Here is a 21,055-nt window from a genome sequence, read left to right on the forward strand (position 1 = left end):
TTACAATAAACTATTGTTTTTGAATACAAACGTATTGTACAGATAATGCTTTATAAAAATTAATTTGTTAGCTTATTATTCTCAATTCTCGACTTTAATAAACATGGTTTGAAATTAAATTACAATTATTTATGACACAGATATACACAATAAAATATTGTTTATTGTATATATCTGTGATTTTTGATATGTTTTTAGCTAATCCATTTATCCCTAGCTCTATGTGTCATGAAGCACTAATTTTGTGACATGCATAGAATTTTCATAAAATAATATATTACATAAACGGGAGAGCTAGGCTTTAATCTAGGCTCTCTAATATAAATTATATATTATTGCATTCATACACTAAGTATTTGTAAAAAAAAATATTTAAATAGATAGTATGTTATATTTGGCTAAGATAATTATAAAAGTAAAATAATGGTATCTAGTATTCATACCATAACAATGTGTTAGTTCAAATTATTTTTGTAACTGAACTAAGTATAAAATAAAAATAATAAAAAAGAAGTAGAACATATTATAAAAAGACTATTTAAATGTATGCATCAAATGCCATCAATACTTTAAAGTATTTTTTCTTTTAAGTGTTTTAACTATTAACCATGTATGAAAATTAATTTTTCTATATTTTAAATTTTAATCTTATAATAACTTTAAATAGACTTGTATTTAAACATTTTTAAATATAAAAATTGGTTACAGTAGAAAATAAAAAATAATGCACACTGGATAGTTATACATTTTTATTTTAAAAATGTTTGAGAAATTCTTCTGAACAAATTCTCGCTCTTGCATTAATTGCCAACTTCATTTCACTGATCTCTTTGTCAATTTCTTCCATAAATCGAATAATGAAATCAATAAGTTTATTCCTGTACATTTGTTCCACATGCATGTTAGTGATTAAGAATGTTATGTCATATCCAGCAACTGGTTTCCTTCTCAGAATGAAAAAATTTTCTGCTCGTTTCATCATGAATCGTGTGAATTTATCACACAGTAATCGCTCAATTTCATCACATTGTTTAATTGCTATACTCACCCTTATTGAATTTATAGAGCTTTCAATAAAAACACGTTCTCGCTCATTACGACTGATTAACATTGGAGTCAATATTAACTCCCTGTTGGTTTGCATTTCTATTTCTGGTTTGCTGTGACGTTCAACTACTTGCGAGTAAAACTGGCTTATACATATGGCAGCATCCAACGAATGCTTTACAACAGAAAGGTAAGGTTTTAGTGTAGTCGTCATTGTCAGAATCTAGAAAATATCAAAAGTATAAATAATATTAGAAAATAGTATTAAGTTTGAAAAACGATGACAATAGATCTACTTAAATAGTTAAATTGTATACATAAAGTGGGAATACTAAACTAATATAACTTAAAAGTTCAAATATGAAAGAAACTGTATCAAGATAATATTCATAATTTGATTAACTTATTTGAAGGGGCTGAAATCCCGGCTCTAGTTTCAAACATGATTTATTATTATTATAATATAATTTTTATTGAAATAATAATTTATAATGCCATGTATGCAAAGATAACCACGATTCATGTCTTAAGATATTGATGATGTAGACACAATTGTAAAAAACACTAACCAGATTATATTTAAGTTACAGTTCAAAATTTTCACTTGGATTTTTACCAACAAAGTATTGACTTAAAAATTAAAATAATAATTCAAAGATATAACATAAATGTTCAAATAAATATTATAAATGTTCCAAAAAATAAATTGAATCAAATTTTTAAATTTTATAAAAAATTATATCTAAACATAAGTACACACTTTAATTTTTACAATTTATCATCAATTTGGTAAGTATTGACATTGATAATACTAGAACAATTCAATAAAAACAATATGGATGCAACCAATTTTAAATGTGTACAGTATTACGTATAGGTACATAGGTAGTACTATTATAGTGAAATATGTTATTACAATAGTAAATAATTGAATAAGTGAGGGTAAAAATGACATAATATGAATATGAAAAATAATATTAAGTGGCCATCTGAATCACAGGTTTATTAAGTAGTTTTGGTTTTTCACGTCATGTGAAATACCTATAGCAAAAGCATTTTACAATTTGTCCAAAATGATTGAAAATTGGTTTTAGAGATTAAGCTTCAAATTAACAAATTAATACTAAGCAACTAAAGCCGGGCTATAGACCACTACCACTGGGCTCAAAAAATATAGTAGGTACCCACTAACTACAACTAACCTACTTATCAGTGGCATAGTTAGGAGGGGATTTGGTAAAGTATCCCCCCTTTACTTATTTTCTCAAAGACTGGCACATCACAATCTATATCTAAGCACTAATTTAACACTACAATAGTATATTTTATGGAAATAATACAAAAATACCAAAATCACCTATGCTAGCTGTAGGTACATTACTAATCGAGTTACTAATAATAATAGTCAACTGTAATAAGCAAACACTATTGCACAAATATATTGTACTGTGGTACAAAAATAAACTAATGAACAGTCAAATATTATTTTTTGAGGGGTAATGACATACATTGGCAAAGTTGTATAATATATGATTATTCAAATTGTGTGTGGGTGAATATTTAAACATTAGGTATGCAATTATTTGTTTCCATGAGTGCATACATTTATACATGTACTTATAAGTTATATTATAGATAGGTACTTATCATAATGATTGTACAGAGGTGCAGTGCTTATGATATGTACAAAAATAAATTTGGTAGGAAATAAGTAAAATGTGCAACAATTATATCTCCCCGTCACCCAACCACAAACTTCCCCAAATTATACCACTGCTATTTATTTAAAAATTAATATTATTTATTATTCACTTGGTATGGACATACCTATTAATTAATGTTAAATTAAATATTTGAAAAAAAGGGTATGTAGGTAATTCATCTTATAGTTGTGAATAATTTATTTATTTATTTATAATAGTAAACGGGATAGGCCCTTGACATTTATATAAAATTAATAATTAACAAAAATATAATACACTATAACATACATAATATTAGCAAATAATAATGTAGTACAAAATAATTACACACAATAAGATGATTAGATGTTATAGGATCCATCATTAGCTAGTGCCATCATACGCAAAATGGGTTCATTATATAAATAATTAGTCACACAGAACGGGACCCGGAAAGGAGAAAAGTTGCGCAGATTAGCGCCGGGAACATTAAAATTAACCCTCCCTAACATATCTGGAGCATCAACTTCCCCACTCAAAAGTTTCGATAAGAACACCAAATAAAGTAATATAGCGTAGATCTTTATTTCTTATTGTATTATTATGTAAATTTTATCTTTTTTAAAATTATTATTTAATTTAATTTTGAAAGGTTATACTTTATTTTATATTATTTTATGAATTCAACTAAGTTCAGATGACATAATATCAGGGAAACTTCAAATGAAAAAAAAATGAACTCAACTCATCCACATACAAGCTAATGCAGTAATGCTTATAGGATGAATTTTCAACTTTTGTATCTTGTATGTACTTAAAACTTTTTAACACATTATTACTTTTTTGGCGGTCGCAATAAATATTATTATTATTATTAAATATATAGTTAATACAATGTTTAACTCGTGTTTGGGTCAAAAACGAACGCCTTACATGACCCTAAAATTAGGTAAGTTTATGGCACTTTATGAGATGTTTAAACAATAACTGAATTACAAAAGTAATAGAATTACACTTCACTCACCTTTTGTAGACAAATTGTATTCAATATCGTGAATATACGTGTATATTTTTGTCAAATATGGGTTGAAGGAAAAATGATGAGCAAATCCTTAAAGGGTATTGCAAGTAGATCGCGAATTAAATAACCATCGGAAAAATACCGAGTACTTTTAAACAAGAAACAGAACCCTGAATAATTTTTGAGTTTATTAACTAAAATGTTTTATTTTTTAACCAACTGATAAGTTTTGACAGCATTGAATGCTGATAACACGATCACCACCCACCACCTCCCGGCGGTTAGTGGTTACCACCTAACCACATTATTATTCTGTGACCTAACCACTCAAATGATGATATTATTTAATTTTAATAATAGTTTTATAAATACCCGCGGAAACGTACATCAACATTTTATACTTAAATTCAATTTTTTTCAAAAATATTTGTGTATATCCGTGCTCTATATAGTAAACTGTAACTTGTAAATTTGTTAAACCATTTTATAACTCGAGGCTATAATTTGGATAGAGTTGCTTAGGAGTCAGGACTATAAATATTATATTATTATATACCTAAATAATAATTAGTATCATAGTACATAACAAATTAAATTATTTAATTGTCATTGGTTACGTGAGGACTGCAGAGGTAACCTAATGCAGCATTGGCCCACGGTTAATAGATATCTATTAACCGTGGCATTGGCCGGTATTATTATTTAGATTTAAATTAATTCGATAGAAGCAGCGCCATCTACATCAAATATCATCCATCTATATGATAAATGGTCGGTACACTCGGAACAACATTTTTTGAAATTTAAAAATCTATACAATGTGTAAATACTAAATAAATATTATAAATTAACAAATAATAATATAATTGTAAAATTTCGAAAATGACAAATAATACTTTATGATTTAAATTCTTTGATGTTTTAAACAGATTTGTATTAGAAAAGCATTAAAATCCTCTGCCCTATAAGTATTTAGTTAAATAACAGATGTATAAAAAATAAAAATATTAGAAAATTATTTTCAGTAATTGAACATTTGACATCCTAGAAGTTTTTTTCTGGAAAATTATATAAGGTCCCTTATTAATATGTGGATTGCGTGTCCGCCACAAAAGAATATAGAAGCGACATTGTCATAGATATTACTTATTAGAGATATCCATTGCCTTTAAGACCACAGCCAAAGAAATCGAGCATAACATACACACAGCATTGGATACAATCTACCACATTTAGATCATCACTTTTGACTGTTGAACCTGAACAACTGGCCAAGAAACATCCATAACATTAAGTCAATTAATCATCAAAACAATAACTCAAGGATGCACCAGTTAAGCTGGTATAAACTTTAGCAGCCAGTTGTAAATACAAACAATTATTCCCAAATTATTACTACATGAACTATGTTTTAATCACTTTTAGTAAAATGTTTGATTCATAAAATGAGTAAAATTCAAAAAAATTATGTAGTAATAGCGACATAATAAATGGCAAACAAATATGAATTGCATAATATCATTTATTTTCCAAAAACAAAAATAATGTTACAGAAATTTTTTTATTGTGCTGCTTTTATTAATTTATTAATTGTTTCTGATCTGGTCTTAGCATGCCTAATACAATTTTGAGTTTGGGTATCTTTTATGAATTCTCCTCCTAAAAATAAAACAAACAGTACAATTATATTTTTTGCTTTTAAATTTTAATCAACATTTTTTATATTATTTATAAACTAGTGGTATAAACCATCCATATTATATGCATATTAATTTCAATTTAGTATTTTTCAATTCAATATCAAGCTAAATATTTTATATTACTGAGATAAGATTCAATCAATATTTAGAATTATTCACAGCTCTAAAATAAGATTCAACCAAACAGTAATCAAATTACCTGATAATTATGCAATGTTTTTGTTTTGTACTTAAAATACTGCCTTATGATTAAAATGATATTTAGATAAAATTCAATAATTATTTATTCAATTTTTAAATAAACTGATGCCAAAAACAAATTATAAACATTGATGAATAAAATGAACCATTAGCTCATTATTGATTCATTGAATGTTTGTTTTTTAAGTGATTATTAATCAGCTAGAAATGTATAACTGTACTGGACTCTATTTGCTCTAGTAAGCACTATCATAAATTAAATAAATAAAACTGTGTACTTAATCTAAGGAGGTAGAGTCAATAAAATATACTATTAAGTATTTCAGTCATCACGAGAGATTTAATCTTGAAATTGTTTCATTCATAAATACACAATGGTTGCGTATTTGGCTGTGAAGAGTATTAAAACTGAAAAATTCTGTTGCCCGTGAGCTATGTGTACTCTCAATATGAATACAAATTATGCCAGATATGATTTCAAATAAATAATAATATTTGAAGACTCAAAGATTTAAATGAATACATTTAATATTTGAAATAGCTTATAAATATGTGACTCACCAGGTTTGTGTATAGAAAATACTAAGGAACCATTGGTCACAACTGTCAATTTACTAACACATAATTGCTCTTCTTCTTCAGTTGGATCAGCTAAAATGTATTTTTCATTGAATACCCCAAAAGTTGACGATACTGGTAAACTGTTGACTTTTAACGGAATGTAATTTTCAACGACAATTGTTTCTTCAGTTTCTTTGTCATATTTTACTTCTGGTATTTTAACTACAAAACAATTATTTAATTAATTTAAAAATATTGACATTAAAATACCTTTAAATGTACCTGTTTGTAGTGCTGATAACAAGGCTATTAAACATGCATCAAACACTGATCCGTCATAGTTTAAACAATATACATCACATGACAAAACCCACACTAATTTATCAACAGAAATACACAATTGTTGTAAATCTAGTATTTTGCAATTATTACACACTTCATTAAGGAAGCTAGTAATTTGCATTGCTTCATCACATGGGATTCCAGGTCGAATTTTTTTAGAGCACAGGCTAGGTAGTTCAAAATTTACTAAAAGATATCCAATATCTGGAGTTTCAGATTTAGGAACACCTAGTTCCTGAAAAAGTGAAGATACTTAATAAAAAGCTAAAATTAAATTATACTAAAATAACCTATCTTACTGCTTTAATGCCACAAATAACAGCTGTATTCCCAATTTTGACTGCCGCCGATCCATCTGCTGTGTGTATTGTGTTTAAATTTAGTGTTGCATCTCGAAAGTTTAGTAATTCTCTGCCATCATTTCTTTTATTACGTGCCTAAATAGTAATGTCATAATTGTATTCAATACATGTATAAAAATATTCGATTTTACAGAATGAAAATAAACTTACAAGATATTCCTTGGTGTATGTGTCTTGTATATTTCTAAAAAAAAAAGATAAACATAATATAAATTTGGATGTACATTCACATATATCTGTAGAATGAGACATTCAGACATGAGTACCTATGAAACGAACCATTTATAGGGCTTATAAAAAATAAATGGAATATCGTACTCACTTCTTGATCGAGTTCATATTCTACAAATCTACAATCGTCAATGACCGATGGACAGAGTTTAAAATTCAAATTCAAATTCACCAGGGCATAATCACGCACGTAGGTAATTATTACGGATAATAAATAATATTAAAATTGATAATATTAATCATTGATAAGAAACTATTTTGTCTTGGCGCATGCGTGATAAGTACTTACAACTTGGAAAATTGTCCCGGTCATGTCCCGGCGCAGATCCAATGACCAATCGTGGTAGCATCAATTCTGTGGTTTTATCACTACAGACTACCGAGTGATAAATATGGTCAACAGTCAACACGATATTATTCGATTTTTAATAAAATAGTTACATTTTCATACTTATATTTTCATGAAATTCAGAATTTTTTAGATTGTTGAATATTATTTATAGTCTACACACATATTTTTTGTAAAAAGCCGTAAAAAGATCACTAGCCATATAAAATGTTCAAGAAGTGAGTATAACCATTTTTAATTTATTTTATGAAGTTAATGTTTAATGAAAACATAAATAGTTAGTTTTTAATTTATAGATAAATCACGACTCTTATTTTAAAATATAGCTTATTGTATATTGTATAATATAATGATATACAAAGGTTTTTTAAACTTATATGTTATAATTAGGGCTCGAAAGTTATAAAAGATGAAAAGCTTAAAAAATGAAAAATATGCACGAAAAAATTTAATAAATATTCATAAAAATTCGATTTTATTTTTTGCAAGACATGTGCACAACACTATAAATGTTGTATGCATTTTTATTGTTTTTTCCTTTTTATTGCTGGTTTACAGGATTTTAATATATTAACTTTGTGTTTACATTAACAATACAATTTTTTGTTTGAATATCATTTTAATAATATTATAGGTACCTATCTGCTGATAGTAGTAAACTATTTTAATTTTTCCAGATTTGACGATAAAGATAGTGTGATAGGTATTCAACAGTTAAAATCATCTGTCCAAAAAGGTATAAGGACAAAAATTCTTGATCAATATCCAACACTCGAGGAATACATAGATATGATACTACCTAAGAAAGATGCATTAAGAATTGTTAAGTGGTAAGTCTTAAAATATACTTGATAATATATATTTTTAATTAATATTAAACAATTATTGTCTAGCCAAGATCATATTGAAATAATTGTTAATTCAGCTGGTGACTGTTTATTTTTTCGGCATAGAAATGGTCCTTGGCTGCCTACTCTGAAGCTTCTTCATAAATGTAAGTATACTACTTAAAAGCTACTTTAAAGCTCCTAATGTATTTTATAATCCTTGTAAAATAAATCCAAAAAAAAAATTATTTATATTTGATCCATCATTTAATTAAGTTTTTAAGTATTAGATATTATGCATAGGTACTAAGAAATATTATTTTTTATTTTACGATTATATTTAAATTGAATACTTATTGTGTTTTTTTCTAGATCCATTCTTTCTTCCTAAAGAACAAGTAGACTTAGGTGCCATTAAATTTGTTATGAGTGGTGCCAACATTATGTGTCCTGGTTTGACTTCCCCCGGAGCAAAAATTGAGCCTGTTCCACAAAATACAATAGTAGTATCCTTTAAATTGTATATATTTAAAATTAAATCTTATATTGATGTTTTGCCTGATTTAAAATTCACAATTATTATTTACTAGGTGATCCGGCACTGTGTTGCCTGTGACAAATTAGCCATTGAATTTACTCTATCTTAAGCTGTAAATTGTAAAGTACACATATTTTTAACACATTCATTTAGGTTATTTTTACTACATAAAATAAAAGTATAAAATGATTTCCAATTTTAATAATTATTTTATTTTCTGTAATTTATGACAACCCTATATAAACAGAAAAATATTTGTTTCATTGTGAGCCTATAAATCCCTGTTTATCGCTACTCTTAAATACAAAATTGAAAAATTTGGCTTTGAGGTGCACATCCTCGGGTATAAGATTATCAATGTGCCAAATTTCAGAACCAGATTTGGCTATGGATCGCTTACACACCCAAATTTTGCCTTACATTATTGTTATTTATGTTTTCTGTTATTTAAATAATTTTTGTTGTAATTTTACTAGTATTTTCTTTAACTATCATTTATTCAGGCTGTAATGGCAGAAGGTAAACAGCATGCTCTGGCCATTGGAATTACTAGTCTTTCTACGGATGATATGTAATTTTATAGTTAACATATTTTTATTTTGACAATTTTCTAAAAATTATATTTTGATATTTATTTCAGATTAAAAGTGAATAAAGGAGTTGGTATTGAAAACTGTCACTATTTGAATGATGGTCTTTGGCAAATGAAAGCTGTGAAGTAATACAAATAAGCATTGTTAACATATTCTATCAAACTATGTACGAATTATTTTGAAATTTAAGTCGTATGTTTAATAAAATATTCTCAACATTAATCTTGTATGATAATCATTCTTAAAATACTACAAATATACAATAGGAGGGTTGTATTTTGGTGTGACCATGTTATCTCTTCAGGCCTCCAATGTACATAAACATTGCACACCTATGTTGATAAGAATGTATATAAGATCATGGTGGCCTATACTCTGTTCAGAATAAGAACTCCCTGTGCAGTGGAAGAAATATAGTTTCAATTAGCGCAACCGCTCCACTCCACACCATTGCCGTTGACACCTCTCGCCCTGCCGACACCGAATGACCTAAAGTATGCTCAAGCACTGTGCGTTCTTATTCTGAACAAAGTATAGTATAAAACAGTGTTGGCATACAGATTATAGAGTATAGGGTTTGAACTCTGTGCTGTTTTTTTATCATCTAACTTACTAATCTCCCATCTAACTCTATTTCTAGTAAATTGAAGAAAATAACAACAAAGTTAACAAAAATAAGTATTTTTAAAAAGCAATTGTGAATAACACATTTATTTATATTTTATTATTCTACAGAATTTAAATTGTATTGATTAAATAAAAATAATTTGTACATTTCTCTTTTGATTATGTAGTTTAGTTGGTAGCACAATAAAATAGCTTTACAATAAAAAATAAATTACGATAAAAAGTTGAAAAACTTTGAAGATACATCAGCAAATGTGCAATACGTTCAGTATGTTAAAAAAAGTTAAATTGACCATAACTTAAAAAAATGAAAGAGTTGAACTCAACTTTTAAACAAGAGTTTTTTTTTCATAACTTAAGGTATGAAATATGACGTTAGTAGCGCCCTTCCTTCTTCATGGGACACATTGTATACTTTATACCTAACCTTATAATTGAATATAATATTATACACCATAGTAGGGGGGGGGGGTCCCAAGCAGCTAATCTGAATCTAAAAAAAAAGGGATTAGCATTATGATTTTTACATTCTATTTTATGATTTACCGGTCAATTGTGTTCATATTTACATAATCCACAGATACTTATAAAAAAATATTGATGACAATAGAAACAATAGAAATTATTATTCATAACTCAGTGACACCATAGAACTATACGGCGATAATATAATATTTTCTTTTATAAATTATAGTTGGGGCTAAGAACTTCTAGTTTTTTCATATTTGTCTAGAAAGGCCACAGAAAAATGTTATTGGCGTGTAAATATTATGAATGTTTCATATTTCACACAAGTAGGTTACATTGAAAATCTTTTTTTGTATATTATGTTTTTATTGAACATAAATGCATATTTGAGCTTATTAGAAAAAATGAGGACGTATACAATTATTATTCATACCTATCTAATAATTTTTAAATGTATATTAGTTATTTTTTTAGTGCATAAGCGCATGATTATTTTCAGGTTTATAAGTGCTAGAAGTCCTCGGCCCTAATAATAATATATATTACCTATATTATTATATTCACATTTGTATTCATTTAAATGTCAAATGAATGCAAATATCCTTCAAAAATTCAATGAAATAAAAATAAAATGGTAATGTGTCAATGTTTAATTATTACTTTTACAACAATAATTTAATTTTGAATATAGTTGTGGAAATGCTACTGGCTATACAGCCATGTATAGACTGTAGTTTTTAGAATCTAAAAATGCCTTTTTAGATTCTGGGTGGACTAACTACACAAGTTTTGAAAAAAGAGTGGTCAGTAAACTAGAAAAATACCATCTATTTATTTTAAATTTATTGTTTATTTGATATTTTGATGGATATATAGGTAAATATTTAACTATTAAAATTCATTGAATAGATAATACCTACATTTTATAAGACAATACAATCAACAGGTTGTGTGTATAAAAATAATTTATCAAAAATTAACAATCATTACAATATATCGATGTTTTTTAGTTAAATAAATAGTGTAACCTACCATAATACCTATTAGTTAATATTGATGGAAAAATAAATGTATAATAGTTACCTATGTAAGTAATAAATGTATTATGTGTATGTATTATTGAATTCGAATTTAACACATCGATTAAAGTTACCTATTGACTCATTCAATGACGAAGTACACTCGAAACCTACTATTGTCTATTATAATAGGGACTTGCCACCTCCCTATCTATTACAGGTACGTCTATACAACAAAGTGACTTCTTTGGTTTTTATTTTTTACTTTTCAATTATTCGATTTTGGTAATTGCCTAAAAGTTTTACAAGTGTGTGTGTATTATTTTGCAATCAATAGGTCTACCTGTATCTACCAATCTTATTTTTCAACGATTTAAATTTTAATTTGAAATTAATTTCACCGAGTTTTTATAAATTTATAATGAGGGAGTTTTATAGTAAAAACGAAAACCCTGGATCATTGTCTGTTTACTGGAAAGTGCGTCATTCACACATTATAATGTATTCAAACTTCCTTTAAATTGTTTGAAGGAGAATTCTGAGGATCATTAATTGTACGGATTTTGAATGCATCGTAATTTTGTCTTTACTTCTTGTGGATGACAGGCCAGAAACAATGCTGAACTTCCACGGCATGTAGATGTAATAAAATCACTTATTATTAAATACGATTTACTGCTCGAGTAAGAGTCATCGTAATACCTACCTACCCGGTTAAAAATAATAAATTTGTTGTAAGTACACAACAAATTATATTTCATAAGGAAGCTTTTTGAATAAAATAATTTGACCACCTACTTCATTAAATGTGGAAGTAGGTGATACCTAAATTTTAAACATGCTTAGATTTTCTTAATTTCTGAACTCTATTTTTGTACACACATTTTTTTAACGAGTAATTAGTGTTTTTTGTACACGATATATTGTATTAGGTAGGTCTTAACATTTTGAGGCTTTTTACTATTTGTATAAGTACCTAGGTATAGTATTCAGTAATTGAAAATAATTTCGGCAGGGGTCCAACATTTTTTTTATATGGATATTTGACACTTATTATTTTTACGTCCAAAATATAAAATCTCTTCCTCAACTTTTAAAAATTTCGGGAAGGGGGCGTCTGGACCCCTGAAACCCCCAGTTACGGTTTTTATATGTAGTATGTAATAATATATTGTTAGAAACTCATGAAGCCTGGAAGAATTACCAATAATTGTAAAACTATTTTTGAGTTCGAAGGCATTTGAAAATGTAATTAAAATATATTATATTATACATAGTTTTATTTTTATAATTTATACAATTTGATTTATATTTTGTATAGACATTAGACATAGGTATTACGTTTGACATTGGGATTTCCACGTAGTAGGATATTCAAACAAAAACTAACAATATATTTTTATTTATTTTATTTGTAGGGACTTACAATTGAATCCAATTAAGTACCTATATGAACTAGGCATGTAGGGTTAGGTTAGTATGTATTATTTTTTAATAGATAAATACCTACAAATGAATTATTCAAAATATTAAGATTAATTTTAAGCCATAAAGTGTCGCTATTGGGTGGCTTCTTTTTTCACGCGTCACATGTCAAATAAATTAATGTATATCTGCATACATGCTTGCTGTAAATTTAAATTATAGATTTTATGTTTTCAAAATAAAGTGAAAAAAAAAAAAATTAAGCTGATTATACCACAACAAACCGTTCTACGAATGTCAGTCGATATTGACAGCTATAGTTATATGGAAAAAATAATATAATAATTGAGATTTGTTTTTGCAAAACTTAGTTCAATCCACCGTGGATAACTAGGTACTACTGGTATAAATTTCAAATATCAATAGACTGACAACCGCCTCTACTCCGCAGAATACAGCAGAGAAAGTTTACCGGTTTTTAAAATTATGATTTTAACATTTTATTGATGATAAAATAAAACTTTCAAAATTAAAATTATAATTTCACAAAAATGTGAACTATTTTTAAAAAGGTGATTAAGAACACAAAACATTAATAAATTTAAGGGTTCAAAATGTTTATTCAATATATTTATACAGACAGTTATTTTTTTATTGATTAAACCTACATGTTTTTAAAATTGTTTTAGCATACGGCAGGCCTAAAAATTATATTTATACTAGATACAATATTACAATAATATACGCGCGAGTTTATGTACTTACCTACTTAGTAGGATAATTACTAATTAGGACTGAACAACTTAAATGTTGAACACAGAAAACAAGTAGGTACACACCATGAATATAAAATATCACATATTTCATGCTGATTTTATTAAACTACAAAAGAATCAAAAAAAATATTTTGAAGGTTTTTAATTTTATATGCAGATTAATACTACCTAATTGCAATGGTTTTCACAGATTTTAATTTACACGTGGATAATTATTAATTTCCAGCCACAAAAGTTGTTAAATAAAATCTTCATTACAATTTAAATATTGAAATTAGTGGTAGTTATTGTTCGGTTGGGAATTACAATGCTTGAAAAAAATGAAATAAAAAGAAGGAAGAGAAAAGAAAAGAAAAGAAATACCTTTTTCGTGAGTATAATTTATGTTAATATAAACTTTTGTGATGCGGAATTGTTGCACCGTGATTAATATAAAGTCAGTTGGGATTAATTCTAGACTCTTGGTCATTTGCCTTTCAATAAGCCACCCCGTTCTCATGTAAAAAAACCTACCTTTTCCATTTTGTTCTTCTAAAAAAACTTTTCCCACTTTTATTCGTTTGCCACACACAAATGTAAATTTTCATGAATTGGGAAATAACAAGCGATTCATTTTTGTTTTACCCTCAAATGTTCTACGATGCTATTGTAGTTTGTAGTCCTGAAATGTATTTACTATAATTTTTCCATGAATGGTTTGAGAACTTATAATATTAATTTTGACTACAATTTTTTTTTATAAAACTTTATCATCGAACGAGACTGCTGTGCGAAATCTCTGTAAGGACAATACTATTTCAAGGTTATCATTTTATAATTCCCACTTGAAGTAACATTCAAAGTTGTCTCAAATGTGAAATGGAACATAATATATTGCCGGTTGATACACTTAATTAAAACGATGTCTGTAAATTTTTATGAACTGAGAACTAAAATGATCTTATTATTATATATTTATAATAATATAATAATATAATTTAATAAACTATATAAATTATGGAGGTATTTCACTGGACAATACCAGAAAGTTTTTACTTGTGGTTGGCCGTAGTTATAGGTAACCAAAACGTTTTAATGCAGTTGTCAGTTTGCCCCGAGTAATAGGTAGTTAACTTGTAGCATTGTACCTATTAATCACAAAGTATAGCATAGGTATGTTTCTGTATTTTGTAACGTGGCAGGGTGTTGAATACTGTAGTTGACAATTTATTATACAAGTGTGATATTGTGCATCGCCCCACATATTGCAATCAACCCTTTGGCGCAAGAGTAAAACAATACAAATTATCGTTGGTGTGAAAAAATGTAATATTAAAAATAAAAAAAATATACATGTATAATCTGTGAGTGTGCTGTGTACAGTCAAGTGACCTAAAGAATGATGAACGTCAGTGTATATCAACATCTTTTGTGGTGAATCAGAAAGAAATGAAAGCGGAGAAAGAAAGAAAAGGTTTATAACCAATACTAGAATGGAAACAAATGCCAAACAAATATACCGGGTATTAAAACGGTGTAAACAAATCTTTTGGACGAAGCGCAAACAATGATAAAAGGAAATTATTTTCTATTTTCCCACCGTCGTCGTGGTTTTTTCACTTGACGAACACATTTTAACGGAGAAATAATGCTTGGAAGGAAATAATAGCGATTCTTTTTCGAACTAAACATATTGCAGTAGATACGAAAAATTGTTTCATAACTATAAAAGTGTACATAATACATATTTTCTTTTCTTCCTTGAGTCGTTTATATGAATTTTTATCACTGTGAACTTTAAATACTGAAAAAGGAGTATAGAATAGTAGTTCAAGAAACACGTTTGATGTAGCGCCCAAGGCCGATTTTAATCAAAACTCAAAGATGTACAACACCATCGCATTAGAGTTCTTGAGGACTGAGATGAGAAAAAAATCCAAACCTAAACCATTATACTAATGATTACAAATGCTTCAGTACTAGGTAGATGAGTAAGCGTGCGAAGTATAATGTTTTTAATTAAAACTAATTACATTCCGGTCGGTAATCTCACCGCATCTTTGCCATCCGGATGCGCATACATCACAGTGTTATATATATATATACATATACATAATGCACATGCTATATACATTATATACAGTATGTTTAAAGTGTGCTTATAACACTCGAAACTTTGTTTTCTGGAAAAGTTACATCTGATGCATAAAACCTTTGACTAGATATCTATCATAAGTAGATGCAGATAGAAATAATGGGAAGTTAATGTACCTATATATTCTATATATTATAATATTATACAGTTTAATTTTAACAGTACAAAGGACTTAATAATATACAACTGTAATAGGTGCAATGCACGTTTAGATTGTATTTAAGTTTAATAACTTAATTAAATGTTAATTGTAATTCTATAAATTATTCGTCATTGATGTAGGTGTTTAATGGGATTGTAAAATACGTCACACGGAGGACTATACAATGTGAATTAGCCTCGGCATAATCTTCAGAACCTTATTTTCATTTGGTAATTTTGCTTCTAATTTGCCCCTTAACAAATTATTTCTATTTAAAGAAGCTTTAAGAAGCTTTAAAAGCGATTGGAATTAGGGATATTTGTGGTCTTTTGGAGCATTACGACTAAAATAAAATACATTTTTAAATTATTATACCACTGTTGGTACAATTATATTGTGATATACTCACAACAATATCTGAACTAACATTCAAGTAGGTATGTATAATTGAAACTTGAAAGATCGATTAAATGTTATGACTTATGAATAACAGACCTGCCACCTGGTAAAAATGTAAAGTGTGCGATTAAAATAAAAAAATGAAATGACGAAAAAGCTACATAAAACAATGTAGTTTCACCATAGTAAATTCCAAAATTAGGTTAATATTAATAATAGTAGGTACTGGGTACCAAATGTATTTAATTCTAAAATGTCAAACAATTTACTTTATAATTACAACAATTAAGCGAGTAATAAAATTAAACCTTTCGGACATAAACCTGGGGGGTTTATTTTATATTTTTATTATTAAAACTATTTCAGTGTTTTACTACCAATTTGTAATTTTAAATAAAATCTGTACAGATGACATATTCCCACGGGAGGTTTAAACAATGCACCTAATTTGTGCTCATTTGCATGCTGTTCGGGGATTTGTTTTAAAATTAAAGCTAAAATACGAATTATACATGATGGATTTGACTGCGCCGCTCAGTACTTTTGTATTGTTTTTGTGCGCATCTTGTTGAAATGTATTTAAGACCTTTTGTTAGTTTCGCCATTATTTTTTTTTTTTTGTAGTTCCTTGGTTTTTATTAACCCATTGGTTAAACATCCAAAGTGATTAAAATTGAACGTTGTAAGGAAAGTTGAAAATTGAGATCATAAACGTAATATGACTGTATATTTCACTTTAACCAAGTTAAGTAAGATCAACCTGTACTATTATTACCTGTATTTTTATTACCTACCTATTTTAAAATTATAACAAAATAACTGGATACCTATTTTAATAAAACAATCTTGATACTCGCCTTTGCTAATAATAACCTAGCACACTAGGCGTTACGTGTAGATCATTGAGTATGTCAGTGGAATGGATCTGTGGTAAATTACGCTAAATGATAAATACTTGTACATTATTTCTAAGGACAGTTTCTCTTATTTTATATTTATTATTATTATTATTTTATTAATTAAGAAGTTTGAACTTGAAGTCTTGAACTATTTTTTGCAAAAATCTTACATATACGTAATAATAGTAAGTTATTATATTATGTAATTACAATAATAACAATATACGTAGTGGGGAAAAGTTTCAAGTGCCAATGATTAATTTATGTTGTGAACCTACAACAAAATACATAAAACCTATTCAAGAAAAATCGGGAACGATTTTGTCAAGATTTAAAATTCAAAGAATTATAAAAATAATAAATTGTCTGTTTTTATTTTCAAAGTTTTTAATTTCTGTTATGAAAATTTACAATTAAAACTGTGTTAAATGTTCAAGATACTTGACTTAGAAAAAAAAATATCATCAACATAAATTGGAAAAAAAAACTAAGAAAATTGGAATCTTTAAACGCCTTTAAATGGCCAAAATGCTTTGAAAGTTTTAATATCTGAATTAGAAATTGCAAATATAAATATTGGCGAAAATGTTGTTTCTGTGTTTATTATTTTTTAAATTTGACAATAAAATAAAATCGACTTTGTCAAAAACTAGTGTTGCATAAATAATTTTTATCACTCTGTTTTTTTTCCTAGTTTTTCCCTGCTATTATAAAAATTACCAGAAATTTCTTTCTTTTAATCACTTAACTAAATCTGATTTGACCCATGTCCTCCATATTCAATAATAAGCCCCCTAAGCGGCCTAAGCTCACTCATAAGCCCTGAAACTGTAAAAAAAATTGGGTCCTAATTTATATATTTTTTTAAATCCATTTTCAAGATAAAAATATTACCTAGATAAAACAATTTTAGAGCTTCGAATATTATGACTTCACAAAATCATATTATTTGGTATTTAATGTCTGTTGAAGATATGATTAAAACTTTTTTACTAATAATTATAATTATTCTTAACAACCGTAGCTCATCGCCTTGATTGAGCTATAATAAAGACTATATTTCATTATTATTATTTTTTTTTAAGGTATCAACTACATGGTTGTTAGCCGGTTTTCACTGTGGGGAGGGTACGATTGGTTCGGAACACTTGTATGTGTAGCAAGGATGTGTCACTAAGAACCCGGGTGGTCACCCATCCAGGAACTAGTGACACCGACCTGTGCTTGCATTCAGAACACTTGTGACTGAAGCTAAACTCCGCACCACACTATATAGTGTATCAGTGTATGTATACATATGTATTACTATGGTGGGATAACGAACAATAGTATGTTAGTACGTAATAATTGTCTAAAAAATATGATGATAAATTTACCCCTTACCAACAAATTCTAACTATTATTATATATTTATCATGTTATAATATAGGTACAGATACATTATTTATTTCATTAAAAAAAATTACATATTTATTTTAATATGAAATTATTCATATGATACTTTTGTATAATTTTATTCATAGCAAATATTAATGTGCAGTTAGTTGTTTATTTATAATTTTTGCGCTGACCCCTCGAGAGTACGGACGCAAAGTCTAAAGGTCTCACTGACCCTTCCACTAACTGTGACAGCCTTGACCAGAATTTCCGTCAAAGTTGAAGATTAATAATTTAATTATTGAAGTATTTTTTTGCGATCCAAAACATGATGACAGAACAGAAAAAATACACAGCTCTTCAAATAGTTAAAAAAAAAAACAAATTAATATACGTATGTAAGTTTTTATTTCCAAATACAATTTTTATAATCAACCAAGTACAAAATGAAGTAGCATCCTTTAGTTTAAAATAATAAATTAATAGCAATATTAACTAGTTCAATATGATAATTTTGTTGTGTAACATTTTCGATAATTATATTTAAATTGAAGATTTATCGTTTCTCATATTTAATTTAAATAGAAACTGATTAAAATATTTTAATGAAAGTTTTCAAGTTGTAGAGAATCTTCATTGATTATTGGCAATACAATGGTAATTTTGACCCTTCTGCGTTTAAACTTGACTTCTGATTTCCTCGATGTATTTAACGTTTCAAATTAAATTCTGAATAGTTGTTTATTTTAGTTACAATATAATTTAGCACTATGCAGTCAGAACTTAGTACTCGTTTTTTATTATAATTATAATTTATACAACCATTGAGTTTGATGTAAAGTACGAAAGTTATTGTTTGTTTATTTTAAGATCTGAATATATATTATTTAATTACATTTTTAAATATTAAATTAATTCTAAAGTCCAACAGCTGAAGTAATGTTACACAACTAAGTGTATCGATTATACCAATATACAATTCTCAAAAAAACAAATGCTTAACGTGGCTTACAATTTATTGTTAATATTTCAATTATTAAAAATGTATTCAGTAGAATACAATTTTACAATTTTTATAAATTTTAAATGATATAAGTACTTAAGTTGGTCCTAGAAGATAATATCGATTACCTTACAATAGTATGGTAATAATATTTAGTTGCATAATTATATATCTCACATGAAACAAGCTATATGAATGAGTATTTATTATTTATACTCGAGAGCTATCCTAAAATAATTCTTCGGTGTATATTACTTGTTCCATAGGGGCACATCGTTAATATTTGTTGCTACATGTTGTAGGTATCTATCAAGAATATTATTGTTTTATAATATGCAGAGTTTCGTCTGTTTTTGTTTAGTTTCATTTTTGTATTTGTCGTATCGAAACTGGGAATACGATATCACCTCATGTCATCGCCTCATTTTGGGGTCCAACGGTCACAGCTGAACTTGTAACCCACATTTTCAAAGACGAGCCTGTACGAAGTTCTACGGGAAACGACGGTAAATTTTGTTGAGAGATCTGAAATAGTGAAACGCGTCATTTGTAAGTCGTGTTTCGTTCACTGAAACCTTATGTATCTGCCCAGGGTTGGGATTAGATAAGTACTTTTTTATATAGATCAAGATGAAGTTAATATGATGAATATGTATCTAGATAAAGATAAAAGACAAATACATTTTTATCTAAATAAAAACAGATAATTTTTTTTAATACCTAATTTAAAGTCTAACTTTTGAGAGTACACCTTGGGTAGGTACTACTTAGTACTTCAATATTATATAAAACCGGTTGTACGTTTAAATTTATGTTAGCAGTAGACACTATTATTAAATATTAACTAAGGCATAACCGTAAAATCATTTTCAAAATTGAGTATAATATCAAGAAAAAACTATTTTACACGACAATTATTATGAACAGTTTTAGTATGTATTTAAATTTTTTTTAATAGATATGCAGTTATTGTTACCTATTAGGTAAAATACATATAATATAATTTATACTATGTACATTGCATAAGATCGTCGGAACTAGGAAAACACAATTAAATAGGCGGTAACATAACTCTGATTAAGAAGCTTACTATTCGTAAAAATAACTAATAATCATTTTTTCCATTAATTTACAGTTGACGAGTACCTAACCAACACAACATAACAATATACTACATTATTGACATATTTGAATGCCGGGTCCGGGCCCCTAACAAAAAGATCAATAATAAATGATACCTAATAAATAATATTATTATGAACATACGATTTTTTCATCGAGATCCCTTGACAATTCAAATTTAAAGTATTAATTTTTTTTTTTTTTTTTTTT

The 21,055-nt window shown here is 27.4% G+C and overlaps 3 protein-coding genes across 3 annotated transcripts; 1 reads left to right on the top strand and 2 right to left on the bottom strand.

Moving 5' to 3' along the window:
• Positions 1-670: 670 nt before the first annotated feature.
• On the bottom strand, positions 671-3,988 carry LOC111033543 (actin-related protein 2/3 complex subunit 4). The gene is made up of 2 exons (XM_022314327.1): positions 3,754-3,988; positions 671-1,270 (listed from the first exon to the last, which is right to left on the bottom strand). The coding sequence occupies exon 2, from the start codon at positions 1,259-1,261 to the stop codon at positions 755-757; it is 507 nt and encodes a 168-aa protein (XP_022170019.1). The 5' UTR covers positions 1,262-1,270; positions 3,754-3,988; the 3' UTR covers positions 671-754.
• Positions 3,989-5,252: 1,264 nt separating this feature from the next.
• On the bottom strand, positions 5,253-7,375 carry LOC111033541 (exosome complex component RRP43-like). The gene is made up of 6 exons (XM_022314324.1): positions 7,239-7,375; positions 7,067-7,100; positions 6,854-6,991; positions 6,495-6,789; positions 6,213-6,434; positions 5,253-5,409 (listed from the first exon to the last, which is right to left on the bottom strand). Exons 1-6 carry the CDS (start codon positions 7,253-7,255, stop codon positions 5,312-5,314), a joined length of 804 nt encoding a protein of 267 aa, XP_022170016.1. The 5' UTR covers positions 7,256-7,375; the 3' UTR covers positions 5,253-5,311.
• A 113-nt stretch (positions 7,376-7,488) lies between these two features.
• Positions 7,489-9,676, top strand: LOC111033542 (malignant T-cell-amplified sequence 1 homolog). The gene is made up of 6 exons (XM_022314326.1): positions 7,489-7,714; positions 8,174-8,326; positions 8,390-8,490; positions 8,696-8,829; positions 9,365-9,432; positions 9,502-9,676. The coding sequence occupies exons 1-6, from the start codon at positions 7,704-7,706 to the stop codon at positions 9,581-9,583; spliced, it is 549 nt and encodes a 182-aa protein (XP_022170018.1). The 5' UTR covers positions 7,489-7,703; the 3' UTR covers positions 9,584-9,676.
• Positions 9,677-21,055: the final 11,379 nt, after the last annotated feature.

Source organism: Myzus persicae, unplaced genomic scaffold, assembly GCF_001856785.1.
Source record: "Myzus persicae strain clone G006 unplaced genomic scaffold, MPER_G0061.0, whole genome shotgun sequence".
NCBI classification, from domain to species: domain Eukaryota; kingdom Metazoa; phylum Arthropoda; class Insecta; order Hemiptera; family Aphididae; genus Myzus; species Myzus persicae.